At 35.1% G+C, this 25,202-nt stretch overlaps 1 protein-coding gene across 2 annotated transcripts in view; it reads right to left on the reverse strand.

Moving 5' to 3' along the window:
• Positions 1-1,186: 1,186 nt before the first annotated feature.
• The window catches only part of LOC138176123 (integrator complex subunit 13), a 30,837-nt gene continuing 6,821 nt past the window's right edge, over positions 1,187-25,202 (reverse strand). For both annotated transcript variants that reach the window (XM_069106881.1, XM_069106882.1), the window contains 14 exons: positions 22,990-23,192; positions 22,714-22,794; positions 21,902-21,992; positions 19,311-19,439; positions 17,114-17,198; positions 13,193-13,282; positions 12,891-12,980; positions 11,354-11,532; positions 10,487-10,657; positions 9,337-9,491; positions 8,860-9,090; positions 6,815-6,954; positions 3,626-3,761; positions 1,187-1,568 (listed from right to left, as the gene is read on the reverse strand). In XM_069106881.1, coding sequence (XP_068962982.1) covers positions 1,529-1,568; positions 3,626-3,761; positions 6,815-6,954; positions 8,860-9,090; positions 9,337-9,491; positions 10,487-10,657; positions 11,354-11,532; positions 12,891-12,980; positions 13,193-13,282; positions 17,114-17,198; positions 19,311-19,439; positions 21,902-21,992; positions 22,714-22,794; positions 22,990-23,192 — 1,821 coding nt within the window. In that variant the 3' untranslated portion in view covers positions 1,187-1,528. The remainder of the gene's footprint in view (positions 1,569-3,625; positions 3,762-6,814; positions 6,955-8,859; positions 9,091-9,336; positions 9,492-10,486; positions 10,658-11,353; positions 11,533-12,890; positions 12,981-13,192; positions 13,283-17,113; positions 17,199-19,310; positions 19,440-21,901; positions 21,993-22,713; positions 22,795-22,989; positions 23,193-25,202) is intronic.

The following is a 25,202-nucleotide window of genomic DNA, read 5'->3' on the forward strand; positions in this document are numbered from 1 at the left end:
AAATATTTCTGTAGCGCTTAGCACAATACTTGAAGGCAGAAGTCAAGTTTTTAAAAATCCAGAAATTTACGTGTTCAATTCCCAACACTAGTTTTCCTCTTTTAGAAGAGGCTATTGGAATGGTGGCGGTGTTCTGGAGGTCTTAAGACTCATGTTCACATGCCCTAGCTCTTTCTGATGTACACTGACATTGTATTTCTGATGTACACATATATCTATCAGTTCAATTCTTATGGGATAATATTGAGATTAATGAACATTTATACTTCATCACAATCACAAAAACATAAAAGTCTCGATTAAGAATCTTACATAGGGACTTCCAGTTAGTGCAGTCATAGAGTAAAGCAGAAGTACCTACTCAGAAGCTCCTTCGGCATTGTGACAGAAAGTGAAACCTGGCTATTTCTAAATTTGGAAAGTTATCTACATTGACCACATTTTCATGGAAACACCAAAGCCTACAGTTCTATGTGTGGATGGCCTTTGTACTGAAAGGCAGAAAACAGACAAGTTTCATAAATGGGTGAAGTTCGAATAAAGACTGCTTTCTTTTTTCTTTAAAGACATGAAAATCTTAAAATTGGATCAGTCATCTGGACTTAGAGAAACTGCCTCTTTTCATTGGCAGCTCTAAAATTATTATTTGTCAATATTCATCCTCCAGATGAATAATCTTTAAGAAAACAAGAAGGCCAGGAAAACCTAGAGCAGTGGGGAACTCCCTAAGTGTACGGACAAGATATTCACAGCACTTGTGAGAGCTCTGCAATCTGCTCAGATTCCAGCCTAGAATGTTTATATCACAGCCTTAAAAAAAGACAGGAGATACAGTGGTATTTTCAGTACTGACTTCAAAAAATTAGCCAACATTACCACCATTTTCCAGCATAATTTTAAAAATAAAAACAAAAGGGAAAAACTTTGTTTTAAAATAGGTTCCCTGAAAACATCAAACAAAAGACAAAAAACTGTCACGATGGCAAAAGAAATAAAATATAATTGATGATAGATTGCACAGTACCTTGCATAGTAATTAGTATTTGCATAGTAGTCTGCTGAATGCTCAATACTTAACAAGCCAGATCAAAATCATGGTTATCTATTCACTCATAAATCTTAGAATATTACAAAACATTTCTAAAAAAATTCTAAAACCAGCTTTGGCTAAATAAGTATAGCAATATTTTAAAATTTTAAAAATTCTCCAATATTTTATTTTAAAGATATTTAAACAATTTTATTTGGCAAAGAGATACAAGTTCATCTTAACATTTCCAAAAGGAATGCTCCTTATTTTCAAATGCATTTATGATTTGTAGGACAAATCCCATCTGTGAATCCCTTCACTTATCCTGTGCCGATTCTACATTTTGTACAAAAAAGATCAAATTAGATGAAATTTATAAAACTGTAAAAACCAGTCCAGGCAATGTAACTATACAATCTTGCTGAAAAAGTACTAGTATCAAATCTAGCATAGAACAGTTTATGCCATATACTAAGGTTTAGTTCTTCAAGTCACTGCTCATTGCCGGCTTGCTTTTCCATTTTCTGTTGTCTCCATCCTGAGAAAAAGAAGAGGAATCAAGATATTGGAAGAAGGAAATATCTAACTGGTTTTACTCCACTACTTCAAAAGATCTTAATTTTTCAAAAAAGCTCCAAAACTGAAATGATGAAAATAAAATTTCAACACATTCAAATGACCAAAGCAAAATATTAATTCAAGAATTTTCCCCTTCTTTCTTATCAGTAAATTTTCAACTGCAATTAAAAAAAAAATTACTAAATGTCTGCTAATGGAAGGCACTAAGGATACAATGTTCTGCCATTAAGGGACAAATATTCTACTAAAAGAACACAATATGTACAAGATAAGTATAAATTTCAAAAACAAAGAGGGCACTAATGACTGAGGTGGGAGTAAGGGGGAAAATCAGGAAAGGCCAGGAGTAGGAGGCGGCACCTGAGCAAGATGGAATGTGTGGTACAGGAAATGGGTGGTCTGATTAGAATAGAATGCATGAAGAGGAGAAATGGGACTGGAAAGGTCAGTGGAATTCATATTATGGAAGGTTTGAAAAGAAACATCATCAAAAATAGCTAAGAATCGACAAATCTTAATTGAATTTAAACTTAAGTCTCCCAATAAGAGCTACTGTGTTAAAAAGAATAGCATTTCACTGTTTTTTTATATTTTATGGCATATTACTGACCCTCTTTATAATTTCACAAGTTCTTCTGAGAAATTTTTATTTTTTTTTTGTAGGGGTTTTTTTTTGGAGGCGGGGGAGAAGGGGAGAAGACAAGGCAATTGGGGTTAAGTGACTTGCCCAAGTTCACACAGGTAGTATGTCAAGTGTCTGAGGCCACATTTGAACTCAGGTCCTCCTGATTCTAGGATCAGTGCTCTCTATTCATTGTACCACCTAGCTTGTCCCCTTCTGAGCATTTTAAAAGCCATCCTCTGACAGCAAATGTAAGAACTTCTACATTTGTCAGCTTCAATAATCTTAACATATTAACAAAAGACTAAATTTATTCATCATTACTGGCCTCTTAGCAGTATTTCATAGTACTGATAATTTCTTTTCCCTGCATTTCTGTCACTGCTCTCTCCTGGTTCTTATTCCACCTGTCCTCCTTAGTTTCCTCTGCAGTATGTTCATGTCTTGGCCCACACATGTGGATCTAGCTAATAGCTCTGAACTGGTTTCTCTCCCATGCTTTCAACAACGTCCCTGTTGATCTCCATCAGCTCCCTTGGATTCAAATATCACTTCTCTGCAAGTTACTTCCAAAGCTACTTATCCAGCTCTCTCTCCTGAGCACCAGTCTTACATCGCCAACTGTTTCCCAAGACATTTCCACTTTTGGTGTCCCAATGGCATCTCAAATTCAGAATAATCCAAACAAGGCTCATCATCTTTCCCCTACAGTTTACCCTCTTTCTAACTTCATTGTTTATGACAAGGTTTCTATCCTACTTTCAGTCCCTCAGCTCCCTAACCTATAAGTAATCTTGGACCCTACTCTTACTCACTAATCAGCTGCCAACTCTTGTCAATTTTGCCACCACATCTTTCACATTTGTGCTCTTCTCTCCACTAGCACATCCACCACCCTATTTCAGCTTTTCTTCTTTTGCCAGGATTACTACTGAAACAATTGGTCTCCTTATACTAAGTCTCCCCACTTTTTAATCCAACTTCCACATAAACTGACACCTTAATTTTCCTAAAGAACAGGTCTGGGGGACAGCTAGGTGGCGCAGTGAATAGAGCACCATCCCTGGAGTCAGGAGGACCTGAGTTCAAATCTGACCTCAGACACTTGATACACTTACTAGCCGTGTGACCTTAACACAGCAGCTCTTACTGGGAGAATTAGGTTTAAATTCAATTAAGGTTGCCCTGCCTTCCCCCCTCCAAAAAGGGGGGAAAAAAAAGAACAGGTCTGACCCTTTCACAGTCCTGTTAAGAAGTTTCAGTGGTTCCCTATTGCCTCAAGAATTAAAACAGACCACTCTGGCATTTAAAATGTTTGCTGCACTGGATTTCTGAAGGGAAAAGAAGCTTTTGTAACAGTGCTTCTTCAAGGCATTATATTCAATAATACAAACCCATTTTCTTCTTTAAGATGTTGATATAATTCAGCTCTATTGTTGACAGAATTCAAACGACCAACAAATTCCTGATGTTTCCTGGAGTTGGCAGTATTAATCCTATTACTCCATAAAGACAGCAAGGACATTGGCCCTAATATTATGTTTGAAAAGAGAGAAGAAAAAAAAAGTATGGAAATTATTTCAATAATCAACTCAAGTTTAGACTTGTCAAGTTTGTGGCAATGTTATCCTGTCATATAATTCCAAGAAAAGATTAAATTAACCTTCTATTATAGTCATTTAGTAAAGAATGCTTTATGACAACTGATTAAATGACTTTTCTAAAAAGAAAAAAAAGGAAAAGAAACATATAAGCTATTTCCTTATCCACCAAGTTATCTTCCCTCATTCAAAATAATTTATCTATTCTACGACATCAAATTTAATAAAAAGTTAAGAAAAAATATTTCCATTATTTCCAAGCAATTTCTTAAATCAATACTTTCTATGTAGGAGTGAAGTTTGATAATATAAAAGCATATCTTTGTCTCTACTGATAAATATCTTCACAATTTGAGTGAAGGGAAAAATAAGGCAACTAAAAAACGCAATTATACAGATTCAAGAATACAATGAAATAACACATAAAGAAAAAAAATACAGCCAAGTTAGTGTCTAGGATGACCAGTGGATCTGACTTGTTTCAATTTTGTAGCTACCTAGCTTCACTTGACCTCTCTCAAAGACAATTTCTTCATCTGTAATAACTATTCTTCAAAGAGATATTGCGAGGAAATTGTTTCATTATCTTAAAAGCCGATATAAAGGTCTTATTATTATTACAAGAAGTTAAGCTCAATCTAAAGTTTTTGTTACCCACAGAAATATTCTCAGAATATTTTGCTAAGAGTCTAAGGGGAAAGGAAAGTTGTTATACTGACAGCAAAGTAGGCATCTGGTGTATCATGAAAAATTTTCTTCCCCACTCTCAAGTACCAGAATGTGTTTTGACATATGGGAAGCTTTCTTTAGCTCTACTCCCAGGGTACAGTTTATTCACCCTTGAAGAAGTATTCTATCTAAGAGTCCTTTTCTTCCTCAACTGGGCACTTACGAAATAGTGGCACAAAACTAGTAAAGGTCACATTGTTGACAATGTCAAATAATCTACAAAAGAGTCACTAAATGATGTCAAATACACTCTGACCTTAAAGTAGTCAATTCAAAGTATAACTTCATTCTCCTCTCAAAAACCAACCTGAAACATTACAATTTATAATATATACTTATTTATAAAAACATATAGCAGAAAACATCACAATTAATTAAGAGGATTTACATTAATGCCATAATTTGTCAGAAACTCCACTGAGAGAGGGAAAGATAACAGGAAGGGACTGTTTCTGTTTTTTGCCATCCTTTTTATTTCTAGCACTAAATGTCTGTTGACTGACTAATAACAAGGATATAGGGATGTCTTTCCGTTTATCACACAAGGTCTATACTATATTTACATTTTTCTTTTTTTACTTTTGGAGAGCAATTGGGGTTAAGTGACTTGCCCAAAGTCACACGGCTAGTGTGTCAAGTGTCTGAGGCCAGATTTGAACTCGAGTCCTCCTGACTCCGGGGCCGATGCTCTATTCACTGGGCCACCTAGTCACCCCTTTACATCTGTTTTAATTGTATTTTATTGCTAATTGTGATAGAAAACAAAGTATGAATCTGGAAATATTAGAACACAGAAGGTAAGAAGGGACCAAGGAAGAGACAAAAAAGGAAGATGAAGAAAGGATCACTGGCCCATAGATTAGAGTTTCTGGAAGGGGTTTCTGGGGACTCTCACAGACAAGCCTCATTATACAGATGAGAAAACTGGCCAGGAAGTTTAGGAGCTTAGCTCAAATTACACACTAACAAGCAGCACAGAGGTGTTCAGGTTGCATGGTCATGGGACCTCTTTTAAGGCAGGGAAGATTCAAGATTCCAGAATCCCAGATGAAGCAACACTGGCTTCTGCTAACTCCTAAAATAAAAAAAAAGAAGAAAAAGCAAGACACCCTGGCAACGACAGTGTGGTCAGCTGACCTTCTTACTTCTGCTCCTAAATCCAAGGCTAGGCTCTGGTAAGAAGCATCCTGGCCCAGCAGAAAAAATGGGCAGACTGGAGAACTGGGAAGACTGTAGGCTGAATTCCCTTCTGAAAGTTACTAGTTCTAGTATGTGCCAACTTGCAACAATCCCACAGTGCCTCTATTTCCTTCTTTGTAAAAAGAAAAAAAAAGGAGCACTAATAGAGCTATGATGAGGCTCCAATGAGATGATATAAGTAAAATTACCCTACCGATCTTCAAGTGCCATGGAAATGGCAGCTCTTTTGATTATGGAGAATCATGGCAACAAAGATTTAGAACTATAGGGACTGGACAAATCCTTATTTTCCTGCCCCTTTCCTTTATAACAAGCCCCACCAAAAACAAAACAAACAGAAAAACAAAACATCAGTTACTTTAAAGGTAGAGACATTTCTCAAAAACTTACCTTCTCACCTGCTTGCTGATGCCTATAATTCCTTTAACGGGGACAGACAGCTTATTCCATAATTAGAATTAAAAGGTTTAAAATGCAAGTAAAGATTTTAAAATGCAATGAGTAAATAAATTGCTTAAAACTCATTCACACTAAAATAATCAATACAAATATTATTTTGCTTTTTAAACAGGAGTTAAGAGGTGGTCAACAAGTAAGGGGAGTGACTGAAGTAAGCAGAAGGACTGACACTTGGGGAAGAGAAAAATATATAATGAGAGAAATGGGAACAAAGAAAAAAAGAAAAATGTCTTGATTCTGTAGCCAGTCAGTCTTGTTGACTTTCAACAAAAAGAGAATGGGTACAAGGTATTTTTGTCATATACGGCTGAAAATGCATACAGTTCTACCTTGCATAATTTGTAAAGATTTGGTTTTGTTTTTACTTTAAATTGAATTTCATTACAATACTTTATTCTCAAAAGAAATTAATGGTGCTATCACTGTAATTCTCATTTCAACATTTTTCTAGGCAATGAATATAGACTTCAGATTCAAAGGTATAACAGGGAGGTTTTCTGTTGCCTCAGATAACAAATATTCATTTGGATCATGCTGTCTGAGATGACTGGATTCTAAGAGTCTCTCACAACAGGGTGTCCCAGCTCCTCTCACCTTTGGACTTTTCCACAGGTGGCGTTTCATCCATTTCAACAAGAGGCTTCTTGTTTGGAGGTTCTGGAGAATCAGGAGAATCTTTAATAACCTCTGCTTCAGCTAATTCTTCTTTTCCACGTTCTAAAATTCCTTTTAATCTTTAGGAAATTCAAACAGTGAATTTTAAGGTATATTTTTTAACCTGATTCTTAAATCAGCCAGTGTTTGGAAATCAATATTTCTCTACACAGGATAACTTCAAAACAAAAAGACACTGCTCTCCCCCAAATCTTTGTAACTCCAACCATATACATACACCTAGAAAATGCATAAAGTGATAGGAAGTAAAAACCCTCAATCTCAACTCAGGCAAAAATAATTACATGAGTAGGACTAAATGCTGTTATGAAACTTTCAAAATACTACTTAAGAACCCAAACAGAGAAGGATAACATAAAGGAAAAAAATTTGAAAGACTTCAAAACTGGGATCACCTCAGTGACAGATAGGAAAGTACGCTTCCTGCCACTTAGCAGAGAGTGATGGCACAGGAGACCTGGCCAAAGTACTGATTTGTCTGGTCTGACTACATTTATATGTGATAAGAGAGGGCTTAGAGATGGGGGAAAGAAGGTTACTGAATAATAATAGTGATGTAGAAAAAGGGAAAAGAGTATCAGCAAAACAACTGAAAGATAACAGAAACAAATAAAAATAGTTCAGAAGGGAAAACAAATAGGGTAGTTTCATTACTACTCTGTGAAATTTAAGATACCCTTTTAGAAAAGTAAACCATGTAGCAATTCATATATGATCATATACAATATGATATATATCATATCAATATACAATCTTCTTTCTCCTTTTTATGTTGAAATGTTTGTTTTATTTTTGTTTTTCAGTTCATAATTGAAAAAAATAAACAAAATGTCACTAAATCAAAAATGAATTTACTTTAAAAGGCTGGAAAAACTTGAGAAAAACTAACTCAATTATAGGAATAACTTTAAAATTGCTGATAAAAAAATTACTTCTACCAACTTAGGAGAAAAGGCAAAACTATTATTCAGACGTTTCCCTCTATGACAAATAGTGTCTTAGGTTCCAAAAGTTAGCAACCAAGACTTCTCCTGAGGCAGAGTTAGGAGGGAAAAACACCTCTGGGAGACATAGGAGAGAATTTCTAGGCTTTGTACAAAGGATATGAAAAGAAGAAATTTTCTTTGTTGACAAGGTGGACCTATTTTTACATGCTACTGTTCTCAGTTCCCTTGAGTAGGAAGAAAGGAGCCCCTTAAATTATGAAACACACACACACACACCCCCTAAATTAAAAGCACTTAACTGTACTGTTATTACTTCCACATGACTCAGAGCTTCATCTCTGGTAGGGTAGGAAAATGATGCACATGAAAACAGCCTACTGAGCAGTTAATATATTTATAACTATAGATTCCTTTTTTGCTCAATTTATCAAAATTTAATCTTTATTTCACTAAACAATACAAGAACTGAGTTAAGAGTACTATGCAATTAATAGCAAAAATGATGCTATCTTATATAACTTCAATTTTTAAAAATATAAATTCTGAATAGTTATCCTCACTTTTCCCTCAATTTAAAGTGAAAATAAGCAACCTATCTCTCTATAATTAGGAAAAGGACATGTACAAATACTGAGCAAGTTACTGTGGTGTAGGAGGAAAGTACTAGATTTGGATTCAGAGGACATGAGTTTCAATCAGTTAATCAACTGAATCCCAGCCCTGTGCCTCCTACTCCTGCTCGTGCAACTTTGTGAGAGTTACTGAAATTCTCTGTCCCTCTTACTCATCTGTGAAATAAGGGGCTGAGACCAGATACCTCGAAGGTTCCTTCAAGCACTAAATCTAATTATGACATCCTAAAGACAGCATGGCTGAAAGAATGCTATATTACACAATGATATAAATAGAGAAATAAACTTCTAATAAATAAATGTTTGAATATTCAAACGTGGGGTAGGTAGAACATGTTACACACCAATATCCTCTATGGTTCATTTATTAACTTTTAAAAGTCACCTCTCGGAATCTTGCCAGGACTTCTCTTGCTCATAATCTTTTGCCGCCTTCTCTGATTTGTCTTCTTTATCTTCTCTCTTCCTTCCTCGTTTCTTCCGCTCTTCTTCTTCTGGGGGTTTGCTTCGACATGCCATCAGACATTCTAAGACTCGTTGATGCTTCTCAGAGTTGTTAATATGAGCTCTGACAAGAGTTTCCAATTCATTCCACATAATACGATACTGTTCATCTCTGCAGTAAAGAAAAACAAAACAATTTTTTTCATATAAAACAACACACCAGAGCTAAAATGCCATAAAGTTAACGAATACTGAGGAAAAAAAGAAAGGAAATGATAAACATGGTATGTGTTTTCTCCTATGTAACACTTATTGTGCATCCAATTATATTATTTGATAACCAGAAAAAAATTACTGTAAAATAAATTTTAACCTCTTAAATTTAAATTATTTGAAAAAGGTTAAAAAAGTCAACTACCTTTTGGGGCCTTTTCCTCTTGTACCAACTGTGGAAATAGGCAGAGGATCATTTTTTCTCTCCATATCAACTAAGTTGTATATTGTTTTCTGACAGTTTAACACATCTTCATCTGTTAAGGATTCTTTGACAATAACGCTGGCTAATGGAACCACCTATTAAAAAAAACAAACAAACCTCAAATGTCTTGAACAACCAAAGCATTTAAAGTCAAAGTGAAATATTTCACATGGTTTTAAATATTTCAGGAGTTGAAATCCAACCTTCAAGCAAAACTACAAATAATTCATTAAAAAGTTATATTGCCTATATAAAGGGGGGGAGGGAGGCACAGCTGTGCTTCCTAGACTAAAACATCTTTTAAATGGGATTCTTGAATACAAGCAATGGACTGGGGGATCAGAAGACTTGAGTTACACTCTCAGATTTGCTATCAATTACTATACAACCTTGGGTAAATCACAACATCTTTGGGAATCAGTTTCCTTAGTTGTAACATGAGGGGGAAGACTACAGGCTAGGGTCCTTTCTAATTCTAAAATTCTATAATTCTATATAAATAACTGTAGAATTACTTATTTCATAGAAACAGAAAGTTAGAGACTTCCTAATCTAGTGATCCTCAAGCTTTTTGGTCTCAGAAACCCTTTACACTCTTAAAAATTATTGAGGACCCTCCAAGAAGTTTTATCTATGCAGGTTTTATCTATCAATATTGACCATATTAGAAATGAGAATGTCACTACGAAATAGTTTATGGTTTATGAATTATAAAATTATTACTAAATTATGAAAATGATTGTGAACTGATAAGATTCCCTGAAAGGGGGGATTACAGAACTGCTGGTCTAATCTAGTCCTTTTATTTTTGTATACAAGGAAACTGAGGCCCAGAGATGACTTGCCTGAAGTCATAAATCGATGCATGATGAGCCAGGACCAGAACCCAAACTTCCTAACTCCCATGCTGGTAATTTTTCTACTACAACAGGCTTACCTTCTACTGTATATATTCCACAGCTGGCATCCCTTATATTGATCAGAATAAGTTATATAATTGTTACGCAATAAGTTAAATATTTATTATGCTTGGCAAAACTGCAGTCAAAAAAGAAAACTGAAACTGCACTAACAATTTAAAATTACTTACTGCTTGCATGTTGAAGATGGTGGTTTGTGAAATAATCATAGGCCAATAACGAGTATGTTTTTCTAACTGATCTTTTGCTCGTTCCAAAGGGACCTCAACACTTCCATCGATTTTATATCTGGGGTCTAGAAAAGGAGTTAATCTGTTTTCCCTCATAAATTCACCAAAATCCTAATGATAACCAAACAAGATAAAATTAGAAACTATATTTTCTAATTTACACAGTATGGATTAAATGTAATAACCTCTCTTAAAATTTAGGTTCTATGACATGCAATGAAGAAAATACAAGATGTTATCTTTTGTTTCTTTTGTGTGATGTATGTCCAGAAACATTTCTGATAAATCTGGATAGATATCTTGAAAAATATGTTTATATGCACACATACATATATGCTTATATGTGTGTTTATAGGCACATAAACACATATATGCATAAACACACACATAAACAAAAATATAAAGAAAGATCTGAGCCAAAACAAAGTTATGCTGCTATGTCTGGATTAAGGAAATACTTAAAATATTGAAAAAATAGGGCTGCATTTACATATTTTGAAGGCTAAAACTTCTGAGAGGTTCAATTTCTTAAAAGGACAGAAAATTAAACAATATCAAATACTAGGCTAAGATTGCTGACAGAATTTTTTGTCTCCTACTAAAGTTACAGTAATCATATGATGAATACATTGTTATCACTAAATATTTAAATCAACCTTGTTGGCAAAACCATTTACTTCACAAAATTAACTAAGCAGAAACAGAATCAAACAAAAAAAAATCAAACCACCTTACTCAGAAAAGTCCCTTTAACAGCCTGGTAAATTCAAAACATTGAAGCAGTACTCATAGACATTAGAGCCTTACTGTAATCCGGTAATCTGTAACTCTCCCACCACACCCTTCACTAATTGAAGGAGGATCTTCTAGAATGGATCGAGAACTGCTCAAGACGTGTAAAAAAATCTCTCCTCCATGGCTACTAAGCATGTGACTAATGACTTTGGAACCTGATTTTCGTGGCTGTTCCAGTAGAACAGAACGACCTGTCAAGAGCAAGATCAGCAAATTAATTCAAATTTATCATTTTTTCCTCTTCAAACATATTTCTGGATGATTCATTTCATTCACCCAACCACAGACTTTATCTAGCAGGTCCTTTCCCTTCCAGGTTTGTATTCTGGTCTCAGTTTTACTCTGATTTTTCAAATGTATATAAAGGAAGCTATCAAAGGTTCTGATTGTACTTGTTGGTGTTCTAAGTCATTTGGACACCAAAAAGGAAAGTGAGACCACTTCTGGCCAGTCTCTGGAAGAGCAGCAATAAAAAGGGAAGTCCCACGTTTGTTTCATAATGCTTCACTGTTACCACAAGTACTTAAAAGTTTTGAGTTCTTGCAGCTGTTAAAGCTTTTCTGAATGAAGTTTATGTTTCCATCCTGTTCAAAGTACCACCATCATTTCTAAAAGGAAATTCTTTTGAAGATTTCTGCAGTAGGATATAGTTTTCAGCAGCTGCCACCCTAGAAATATTCGATATTTAATTCTAATACCTTTATTAAAATCTGAATTTTGTGTAACCATACTATCCTCCAAGTGTATAACATAAAAGTGAAATTAAATTTACTATAAGGGTACACTGTCACTCTTAGTTACTTATAAAAGTGATTCCATACAATGCTACAAATTAAATTCCTCAAGAGAGGTAGGGCAACATAATGGACAGAAGTACAGCCTTGGGGTCATCAAAATTTAGGTTCATGTTCTTCCTCTAATACATACCAACTGTGAGATTACTGGCAAGCGATTTAACATCTCAGTGCCCCCAGGCTACTTATGAGTAAAATTTAAGTAAATTAAGTAAAAATTAAGACTAAAATTTACAAATATGCATTGGCAGAATGAGTTTCTAGATCAAGAATTCCCTACTCTGATCAAATAACAGGTCAGAACCAAAAAAAAAAGTTTTGTGCTATAAAGGTCTTAAGTTCATAACAATTTTATAGTATGGGAAAAAAATTACTTTGAATTAAAGAAGTAATTCTAAGCTTTATTCCCCTTCAAAATATTAATTTGAAATCTGAGGAACAATTAAAAATCAGAAAGTATTTTAGTCATAATGTTCATTAATGAAACATAATACTCTTGAGGAAAATCAGAAACACAAGCCATTTTCTGAATCTCTGAGAAATCACTTCGATGAGTTCTTTAATGTTTAAGTTCAAAGAAATTAGTGCGAAAAAGGTTAAAAGGATAGAAAGGGAAACAATTTTCCAGACCTAGATCAGATTTTAGAATCTGTTAGCAATCAACTGTGGTGAAATATCACACACCTATTTCAAAATATTCTCACTTATAAAATCACACAAGTAATTATACTAATGGAAACAAAGGAAAAAGTTACCATTCAGAAGAAAGTTAGTAAGGCAGGAAGAAGGTCTGCTGTTCACATCTACAGGTGAAATTCTATATGCTCCTGTGCAATAATGTAATTCTGAAACACAAAGTAAATACTAATGTGAATAAGCATAAAGTATGTTACTCACCCCCATGATCTTTACAAAGATGACTAAAGATGAAAACAAAAGAATTAGTGGGAAAAAACCTATTTATCATTTTTTAAAAATTCCTAAATATTTTGTAATTTATTTTTAATACCTAAAATAAGGTATTAAGCAAAATAGCTTAATTATTTTAAGTACTTACCAACATTATTCGTCCTTGGTGTGCACCATTTAAGTGTTACTGTTTCTTTAAATGAGCCTTCTCTGCTACTGCCACCCAAGTGGAGATCACCTTTAACATAGCCAAAAAAAAAAAAAAATAGCAGAAAATACAGCATAACATTTCAGTTCTCTATGGAAGATACTGATTTAATTCAATTAAACAAATATTTACTAAGGGCCTACTATGTTCAATGTGTCATACTAGAGAAATATTAAAAGCAAGTGACTTCACTACACAGGGGATACAAAAAGAAATACCAAGTTATTTCAGAGGGTGGGGAATGCTAACAACTGAGGAATCAGGAAAGGACTCTTGTGAGAAGGAGGCAGCACTGAAGCTGAACCTTGAAACAAGCTAGGGGTTACCAAAGCCAGAAATGGGGAAGAAGAGCATTTGTACCAGGTATGGGAGGCAAAAGCACAGGGGCAGAAGACAGATTATATAGAGGGAAGCGCAAGTAACCCAGTCTGATGAAAATGGGCAGAGAGCATCAGTCTAAAGAGAAGTAAGAGTTGGATTGTGAAACAATAGCAAACAAAGGAGTATATTTTGGCTGAAAGGCTAGAGGGAGTCACACAGCCTTCTTCAACGGGGAAGCAGAAAAGCTGATAGATGGAAGCTGGAGGACAGCAGGGGACTTTTCACTTCTGCTGGGTCATGGAGCACTGCAGGGGCAGCACGAGAAGCCTAGTGATCTCTTCTCAGAATGTTTTTATGTGCATAAAGTAAAATCCATAGTTATAAAGAAAACTAATTATTCTGAAATATAGTTATCAAAATAAGTTCACAGACACCTTGAAATCTATCCTAGACCCTTTGGGGATCAGACACCAGGCTAAAAACTCATGGATTAGAGAGCAAAGAGGCTTCAGATGCTGTTGCAAGTCTACACAGGAGGCAATGAGGGCCTGGGCAATTTCTGGAGCACTAGCATAGGATCCTCACTGAGCTCCTGATCTGGATTGTCCTACTCACAGACACACTACAAACAGAAAGCATCCAAGTAGCCAGACGCTTCCCCAAAGGCAGTCCAAGATTCTTGATCCTCCCTCCCCTGGTAAACTCCAACTTCTAATGTCCTTACAGGACATCTTACCCCCCACCTCTGTGCTTTGGCCCAGGCTATCTTCTAGGTCTGGGACACAAACCATCAGTAGCATGAAAAAACTGGTATCAAGTCAAACCTCAGAATCATAATGACCTGGGTTCAAGTCCTACCTCTGACACATACTAGTTATGCGACCCTGGACAAATGATTTAACCTCCCGGGGTCTCCAGGCCACTAAGTAAATTATAAATTGCAGAAAGTTTGAAGATCTACAGTGCTAGAAGGAATTTCCTCATCAGGAACTCCCAAAAGCTAATACTATAATGGGTCCAAACTCATTCATCGCTCACTCATTCACATACACATATACAAACTCTCGTGCATGCATGCGTGTGAGACATACTGTTCTAGGCCCTGGAAACACGAAGACAAAAATTAAAAGACCTCTGTCCTCAAAGAAGCTTACATGTCACTGGAAGAAAACAACTGATGTGACTCTAGAAAACCTAGACTGACCCCACCTGCACTAGTTTCTATTTTCCTCCTCTTACTCCTCCCCCCCTCTTAATGACTTAATACTTTTCTCCCTGTGTACCCATTATTCTGCACCAACAGAATATAAGCTAGGTACAGTGGAGAGAGCACCAGGCCTGGATTCAGGCAGACCAGAGTTCAAATCTAGCCTCAGACACTTACTACCGATGTGACCCTGGGGAAGTCTACTTAAGGTTTGCCTGTTTCCTCAACTGTAAAATGGGCATAATAATAGCACCCACCTTGCAAGGTTGCTGTTGAGAATCAAATGAGATGATGATTGCAAAGTAGTTATCACAGTGCCTGACACATGGTAGGCACTATATAAATGTTAGCTATCATTAGCTATTCCTAATTTCCTTGGGGGCAGAGACTATTTTTTGTCTTTGAATCCCTACACTAGGCACAATGCCTGACACATAGCAGGTTTTTAATAAACACTTGTTGATTGGGTAGCACCCAAGTCTTTCCTAATTCCAAGTCTAGTATTCTTTCCATTAACCATCTCCACCACGTCAGAGAGAACTATAAACCAGTTTGTTATGTTCCTGTACCCATTACTAAGGGAAACTGTATAGAACAGAAAACAGTACCTTTTAGGATAAAGATCTGCCAGCAGTGAAGGCAAATGAGGAAGCCTGACAATATCCTGAAGTGGCAGACACCATCACAGTCTACAAAAATCATTTGCAGCAAGTAAACTAAACCAGCATATTTGATGGACTGAGTTCTTTGGTTAGCTTCACTTTAAAAAATTAATGTCTCAGGGCAGCTAAGTGGCACAATGAATACAGCACTGGCCCTGGAGTCAGGAGGACTGAGTTCAAATCTGACCTCAGACACTTAATACTTACTAATCATGTGACCTTGGGCAAGTCACTTAACCCCAATTGTCCTGCCTTCTCCCCACCAAAAAGCAAAAATAAAAATAAAAAAATAATAAATTAATGTCTCCTTTGAAGCTAAAACCAAAAAGCAAATGCTCTAAGAAACCAAAACATAGAGGTCCTGGAAAAAGAAAATTCTTGCAAAACCGCCTTTGTGACTTCACATTCACTCAATCTCATATCAGCCTCACAAAGGTGATAATTAACAATCAAATGAAGATTTGCTCAGCCAATCACACTTTTCTTCTAACTCTGCCTCCTCCTCCTCCCAGATAAAACTTCATTTCATGAAGACCAATACTGATCTGGAAGTGTGTACTAGAGACTTCAATGATAGGTAAATGGTTATACTCACTACCTGTACCAGGTTGGAACGGCAATTTAGAAAGGTAAAATATTAAAGATTCTGCAGTTAAGCCCTGGGGTTTTTGATCACCATAGGTCCACCATATTATCCAATACATAAGTACACACAGATACATGGGTCAAGGGTCTAGTTTAGAAATTGAGAGGGATCTTTCCAAGCCCTTTGTATTCTACAGACCTACATCAGGATGGGCTGTGTCACAGATATACTACACTTAAATGGATAATATGCCAACTTGGTAGGAATACACCTATGAAAAGGAGAGGAAGGAATGGAAAAGGGAGGTTCAGGTAATGCTTGGTAAGGACTTGAGAGGACAAAAGGATACATATAATTTCTCTCCCTGTCTCTGGGGTCAAGAGAGACTAAAATTAGAACAATATGGGGAGGTGAGAACATAGAGAAAGAAGAGAAGCTGGGTCCATTTAGCAGAAAGGGAATGCTGTGGAGGCATCATGGAGTGACCCTACAGAGGTGGTGATAGTGGTGGCTGTCCTAGAGGTTTTTATGCCTTAGTACAGTTTTTTGGAAGATATGGCAGATTCCGTGTCAGGAAAGCATATTCTCTACCACTGCCTAAAATACTATTGAATGCATTCTTCTAACATGTGTGAACCTTAAACACAACAAAAAGACTTTTTTGACACCTCTCTCTCCACTACTTGAGAGAATTATAGAGATACTAGTTAGAGCAAATGGTAACAAAAAAGAGAGCAAAATTAAAAGGTATAAATATTGACAAAAGAGAAGATAAAATTATCTCTATTTGCAGATGACAAGATGATTCACTTAGAAAATCCCAGATTAGTGAAGAAACTGAGATAATCAACAAAGTGGATTAAAATTTGCTCCAGCAGTGCACTTTAAGGTTTTAAGAAAACTGGAAATTGCTGGGAACCAATAGTACTTTTGCACATTTTAGGTCCTTAAGAGTTTGATGAATGAATAATTTTATAGATTAGCTCCCAGGATTAAGAAATTCACAACTGGCTTTAATAAAAGTTACAATTTTAAATGTTTTCATTATTATAGTCTATTAAAAAAATTCACTATGATTTACTTACCACTTTTTAAGAAATCTACATGGGCTTCTTTATGATGAAGTAATTCGACATCATAATTGGCAGATGTGTTTGCATGTTGTTCTTCCTTTAATTGGAAACATTTAAAAATCAGTTTCCTCACATTATTAAATAGTTAATAATTCTGGCTTTTGCCCGAAGGTAATAAATGGTCAAATACATTAGAAAGGGGTAAGTTCTAACTTTGTAGTAGTTTGCTCAGTGACTTATTTAAAGATGCAAAAATTTTTCTCCCAATATGGAATCTAATCAAGAAAAATAATTCTCAAGGTTATTAGTAAAAATAATCTCATGGTTGTCATATCAGAACTAAAAGAAGTTCCTCCCTCTGGAAGTACTGAAGCAAAGGTGTCAAGGCCACATCCGGCCTACAACACTTCCAGTGTAGCAGAACTAGATTAAAATGTAATTGGGAAAATAATTAACAAAACAAACAAAAAGAAAATAAAACATTAATGTTTCTATATGGTTTTCTGCAGGGATCCTTATATAGGATTTAAGGGCCCCCTTTTCTATTTGAGTTTGACTCCACAGGCTAAGAGAATTACTTTTGCTCCCATCAGTCTAACTAGTATTGCTTCTTGGGCACTGTTTAATGTTAAAAGGTTGTATGCAGAGCAAATAAGCTATGTTTACCATCATCATAACACCTTATATTTCTACAGTGTACAAAATACTTCTAAAAATATTATCTAATTTGATACTTATAACAACCCTCTGAAATAGGCAGGCCAGGAATAAATAATCTCTCTATTTTAATAAGAGGTCACATAGGCTCAGATAAATAAAGTGTCTTAAAGTCACATAACTAGTAAGATGAAGCCTTAGAATTTCAACCTAATTCTGATTCCCAGCCCAAGTCTTTCAAATTCTCAAATATCGTATGATACTGACCATTTTGCCAACAAAACTCCAAATGGGGTCAAGAAGAGTCAGATATGACTGAAACAAGTGAACTATTTACTCAAAAATGAAAATAAAACCTTTGGCTAAAGATAGCATCTTTAAATAGCTGCAACAGATGAGCAAGCACCATAATACATCAAATAGCAAATACAGAACCATTATCATCTTAGGAACTTGTGTTCATAAAATAGTGAACACAGACTCCAGCACACTGTATTCTAAAAGGTTCAAAGTAGAAAAAAGTGTCACATGAACAGCACACAAATTCTATCAACAAGATACAAGCAAACTATCTGCCAACCTAAAATTTTTTTTTGTTGTAATACACACTAAAATTATAATTTAAGATATTAATAAAGCAAATCAGTTCCACTGTATTTGCTAACTGCTACGTACAAAAGACTCAACTGAGGAAGCACATTTTCCATTGAGGGTTTAGCCAGTGTAATTCAAAGAGTATTCTTTTTTCCTTCTCAATATTATTTAAAGGAAAGGAAGAGCTAAAAAGACTCCTGTCACTTTCTCATTCACACTACTGTTCAAAGTGTAATAGCAAAAAAATTAAGTAGATAATTAAATCACAACTTAATGATGGAATAATTGGCATTGATATATAGTATAATGGATACAAAGATTCTCAAGAGTCCTAAGAAAATCCACTTCCAGTCCTTCCTGGGGGTAGTACTGGGGGCAGAGATTATTTTACTTTTGTCTTAGTATTCCTAGCATCTCACTTAATAAAATGTTTGTTGAAGTGAGTAACAAATGTACAAAAATTCAATTCCTCCTAACATTAGGAAGCAATAAGCCAACTGAAAATCATGGCCTATTATTTTACGATCAGTATCTATTAGTTATTAACATCTTTATGTTAAATGGTTAAGAAAATTACAGAGGAAAGAAAAGTTCCACTAGAATGCACAAAATCAGGAAAATCTAGTAACACGGCTATCAGGAAAAGAATCACAGACACAGCAATAATATGAGATGAACAGATTAGATTTTGTACAAAATAATATGAATGGAAAAAATTTAAATAGCCTAATCTTAATTGGTGAAACAACATTATGGCATTTTGTTCTGTGATCCTTCAAGGGATATATCAATAGTTACTGACCTGGTCACATACAGTGAATGTGGGCTAGCAAAAAAAGAAAATATGATATGGAGAGAAAAAAATGCAAAGATCCAATTAAAATAAACAGTAAACTTCAAAAGAATTTTTAAAAATAGGAATACAGTCCCTCCAAGATGAGAAAAATGTTCATCTTACCTTCATTGGTATATTGGTAATAGTGGTAGAAGCCAAATCAAAGTGTTGCTGCACTAAAATATTCAATTTAGTAGCAAGATGCCGTCCTGCTCGAACACTGTGTACTTCACTGGTTAAAACTGGAGACAGCTACAAATAATAAATAGTATAGAGTATTAATGAATTAGAATCTGACACTAAATACTTTATTTTTTAAACACTATTTTCTAACATTGTTTTACAAAACTTTAAAAATTAAGACCCATCTAATTAACATTATCACTTATTTTGTTTCTACATTTTCTTGGTTTCAAGTACAAATGGAATTCAAGAAGAATATAAATGGAAAACAAAGCAGATATGACAAAACAGTCTTTTAGGAAGATTTTTTTTTTTGCCTACAGAATGAAGGATTCATTGTTTACATCCTTCTACTGGGAATGATCTGATAATTTAAAACAAATATTCCAAATCACTAATAAAAGGAAAATAACTTAAAACAATTCTGAGATTTTAACCTCACAGCCACCAAACTGGCAAAAAAGATAAACAGAAACAGTGTGAGAAGGCTAGTGGAAAGACATGTACATTAAAATACTGGTTGGTGGACTATAAACCTTCTATGCAAAACAATCTAGATTCATTCCAGAGAAGTGGCTGCAGAGGTGGGGAACCTGGGGCCTCAAGGCTACATGTGGCCCTCTAGGTCCAGAAGTACAGCCCTTACACTGAATCCAGACTTCACCAAACAAAATATAAGGGTATAAATATAAGGGTATATGTTTGGTGAAGTCTGGATTCAGTCAAGGAGCTTAAATATGGTGCAACAAATAAAAAATGAGGGATTCAGTTAAAACCTGAATATATGCACTGATGCATGATAAAGTGATAAGCAGAACCAGAATAACATATATAATGTTACTAAGCAATAATGTAAAAGAACACTGACAAGAAGTTGAATGATGAGTAACTACAAAGATACTTTCTTGGTCCAGGAGAGCAAAAAGAAGTCAAGGACTGATGGTGCAGAGGGCTACGGTCAGTGTCAAATATGGTCAGAGTACCTGTTATTTTTGTTTAAATATTTTTCTTTGTTACAAGGGATGTACTAATACTGGAAGAGGAGAAGAAAGTTGCTTTACCTGGAAATTACTGTGATGCAAAAACAAAAAATCATCAATAAGACATTTAAAAACACAAAACAAACAAAACATGCTGTCCACAACAACTTATTAAAACTATCCATTCAGGTACAGAGTGCTACAATCTGCACCAATGAAATAAAGAAACACACTGCTGAAACCTACAACCAATTCCTCACAAAAGTAATGTGCCTCCCAATTAGAGAAACCAAGAACAAAAACTATTTACTCAGTAAATGTAAAGATAAGATACCATGCTGGTTTGAATTATTAGTTTTGTTTATTTTTCCTTGTGAGAAATAATTCTGTAGACTATAAGAATTAGCAAGATGGTACAGTGGATAAAGAGCTAGACTAGAAAGACCTGAATCTGAATCCTGCCTTTGGGACTCTGGGTACATCAGTTCAACTCTGTGAGCCTCAGTTTCCTCATCTGTAAAAAGAGGATAATTTTAACACCTATTTCACAGGATTGTTCTGAGGATCAAATAAGATGATATAAAGTATTTTGCAAACCTTAAAACATTACATAAATACTAGCTACTATAATTATTTCTGTCAGTTGCAGACAGTAATGTATTTTATACATACCAAGAACTCTAGGTCAGAGTTGTACCAAAATAATTCTCTTTAAAAACAAGATCCTAAGTAGGTATCATTTAAATCTAGTCTTCCTTTTCTTCACTATCGTTATAATACTCATTGTAGGTCCTTCACATATTAGACCACAGATCCACTCAAGTAGACTGTAATCTTATCAATGTGTGTATTCCCTCCAACAACGAAGATTTCCACCAATACGTGTCTGTCCATCCTGCATAGCTCTAGTCCATGGGCCCCCATTAAGTATGTCCCAGAGGGTCCATTGAGACTTCCACAATTTTGCTTAACACCAAAAAGTACCCAATTCATTGGTTTACTTTTCTTTTTTGCTTATATATTTCCCTAGTGATGGTAGCAAACATTTTTTTTGCAAAAATATGTTTTATGCCTTGCTTAATATCAATAGAGTCAAAGTTATCTTTATTGTCACATCACCTAAAGAATCTTTTAGGATCTTTACAGTATTCAGAAGAAAGACTTGATTGGTAAACAGCCTTTAAGATGGCACTTGAGCACAGTGGAATTTTACATTCTTTGAACTTCTCAGCCAATCCTATGACTAAAAGATGTTTTCAAAATTTCTGTGATCTGCCTTCCTTAATAAAATTCTACTTCCACAATTCCAAGTATAATTGAGCCAAAATGCTATCATGTGAGTATATGGAATAATATAAACAAACCAAAAGTATAACAGGAAACAGGTTTAAAAAAATTTTCTTTTAGGTAGAATTTTTGAGGAATAAGCTTTCCATTGTAAATGGTTTCAGAAAGATAGCAAACATTTAATGCAAACTTCATACTCACGTACTCACTGTGTATTATTTACAATTCATAACCTTTCCTTTGGTAACTTACTTAAATCCTTACCTCCTTTTTAGGACGATCTGACACAAGACTGTCTTCACCAACTGGGTAGGTATGGATCAAAACTAATTCGCACTTTTGGATCTGCATGAGACTTAAAAGATAAATTTTTTTACTTAGAATATCAGAATAGCTTTATTTGCTTCATGTGAAAAGAAGCTGAATTTCTCACAATTTGTATTAATACAAATATTATATTACAATAATATACAAATATACTTGCAAAGTATAAAAAAGTACCAGAGTAGATATTGTTATTGTAAAGGCTAAATATTTTTAAAATTTGCATGTTCAATAATCATGGTCAATTAATAAGAATTTAATACTGTACAATTTAAGACTGATTTATTGTGTGTTGGAAGGCAAAACGAAGGATAAACATACAGATAAAAAGTTTTCATTAATAAACCTTTTCTTAATGATTCACTAGTCATAACCAGAGAAGACTTCTCTTGCTTTACCCCCACAGTAATTCCTAAGAATACAGACATCTGGACTCAGCAGAACCGCTGGCAAGTTAGAATTTGTAAGAAATACTACTCTAAGGCCAAGAAAACTACTTATAGCAGAGAAGATATTTGTAGATTTTACCTTTTAGCTCCCCTTCCCTCTTTAAGAAGGAAACAGCTATAAAACAAGTACTGATGGTTATGAAAATACTGGAGAAAATGAAAGGGAAAGGGCAAACAAGCTATAGGAGAAATATGTTCAATTAGCTGAGGACTTTGTTGTTTCTGTCTACTTTAAATTACATAATTGCTATTCCCCAGGGTTCTGTTAAACATACACCCATGCTTTTTGTGGTTTATACTCACTGATCTGAATTAGCAGCAAGTTTGTTATGCTCATGAATGGTTTCTTGAACACAGTCCTCAAGCATTCGTACATGACTATCACTATGGATTAAAAAGAGAAAGATGATCATCAGATACCACACTTTAAAAAAAATCAATGGCCATTTTGACACAGAAGATATGTAACCTCTATAACAAGAGGCCCATTTTCAACTTAATTATTTAAGTTCTTTCTACAGTTATTTTAACAAAAATGCAAATACACAAATTATTATATTTGTTTTGAAAATTTCACACCTTTTTGCATTAGTAATGCAGATTATTCGTCCTCTATTTCCAACACGTTCTGCATTCTCCATCAGCATAGTTCGAGCTTCATGTTGATACTCAGTAATTTTGCAGAGGGTTTCCACTGCTGCAACCAGACCATGCAAGATACTGCAGCATTCTGGATCTGCACGAGGATTAGGTGGTCCAACAGCAGCTAATGCAGCCATTAACTAATTAAGAGAAAAGGGAAAAAAATTGGTAACAACTAAGGAATCAGAACTTTAGGCCTATCTTATCTTGTTGTGCTTCTAGAGAATTTGACATTACACAAGTTATGAGTAGGTTACAAATTGCAATTATCCATCTTGTGGGAAATCTGGCTATCTCTAGGCAATACAATGGAAAGCCCTCACTCAATATACTATAATCAAAATTATCCATTAATATTTTACCTTGCTGGGGCAGCCAGGTAGCACAAGTAAGAGCACCAGCCCCAGTGTCGGGATGAATCCTGGCTCAGACACTTAGCACCCACCCAAAAACACCTGGCCGTGTAACCTTGAGCAAGTTACTTAACCCCAACTGCTTTAAAAAAAAAATTTTTACCTTGCTCAGAATATTCTATATCTCTCACTTGGCCACTGACCCTTTCTCAGAATTATATACCCTTATCAAATTAACATATATATGTATGTGTGTGTGTATACACACATACCCTTATCTGAACTATACACCCTTTCCCAGCTAATTTTGTACTAATCTTGTTTGATTTTTTTCAAAATTTATAAAACTGTTTAGCTATAGTGAACTGCAATGGGGAACACAGTTATGACGTGTTTCAATGTTCATGATCCAGTTCTTTCATTCAATAAAAAAATTATTTTGTCTAAACAAGAAAAACAGAGTACTGAATCATCCTTTTAACACAAGTATACCCTCATTCTTCACAGATTACTGGATTGAACAAAAAAAGCCTCAGATGTGACTTTAAGTGATTTGCCCAAGATCACACATATAGTAAACCAGAAAGCCAGAATCCAAACCTCTAACTCCAAATCTAGTGTTCTTCCCAACGTACCATGTTGCCTCTTAAATCTGCTGAACTAAACTGAATACTTCAAACCAAGTTGGCATACACCTTGACACTTGGTGATTTCACAGAAAATGGAGCAGAAAGATAAACAGTAAAAATTAGGGTTCAAGATTAAGAAATTAAGAGGTCAAAAGCCTTTTAAAAGTATTATACAATGAAAAGAGTGCTGAATCTGGAATCATTTAGGTCCTGGGTTCAAATCTCACTTGTGAATATAGGCTAGTCACAAGTTTCCTCAGCTGCAAAAGGAATAGTTTGAGCTAAATGGCCTCTATTATCTTTTCCAACTCTAAATCTGTGGCCCAAAATCCTGTGACCCAAAAATGTCAAATACATTTTTGATAGGAAGGAAGAGAAAGTTGTTAGACTTGGCAAACACCTGACTTTGTAAATAATAAAACTAACTCTATCTAAATAGACAGAAAGTAACCAGTTACTGACATAGGAGTCATTTTATAATCAGCAGTTTATGTGCACCCAGATCATGATGGGGAGCTAAAGTGTAGGCTATATGAATGGAAAAGGGGTATGGATATGAGATGTTGTGGAAGTAACAAGACTTGTTAAATAAATGAATATGATAAATAAAAGTGAGGAACTGAAGATGACCACTCTGCAGCTGTAAACCTAAATAAATGAAAGGATGGTGAAATTCTCAAAAAAGGCACACTAAAAAAAGTAAGTTTTAGGGGAAGATTAATACATGCATGTTGTATTAGACAAAGTCTAGGATGTCTAGGAACACACAGCTCGAGATCCCCAGTAGAAAGCTGGGCACAACTGGACTATGGGAGGTGACGAGAGCACTGAGAAGGTATAAAGAAATGGCTCAGGAAAGATCTTTGAGAATAACCTATTACTAAGTAGGTTACTTAGATAACAATCTAAGAAAAGAGACTGAGCAGAAGACAGCAGTGTCCCAAAAATAAGGGCAGTGTCCAGGAGAAGGAAATAATCAACAGTGCCAAATGCTCCAGAGAGGTCAAGAAGGATAAGTACTGAAAAAGTCACCAGATCTGATAATTAAAGAGAGTTATGGAAGCCATTAAGAGAGCAGTTTAAGTTGACTAAGTGATGAGGTCAAAAGCTCATGTCTCTCTCTTACACACACACACACACACACACACACACACACACACACACACAC

This window comes from Petaurus breviceps, unplaced genomic scaffold, assembly GCF_028583685.1.
Source record: "Petaurus breviceps papuanus isolate PSGF00001 unplaced genomic scaffold, PetGlider_PUasm1.0 81, whole genome shotgun sequence".
Classification (NCBI taxonomy): Eukaryota; Metazoa; Chordata; class Mammalia; order Diprotodontia; family Petauridae; genus Petaurus; species Petaurus breviceps.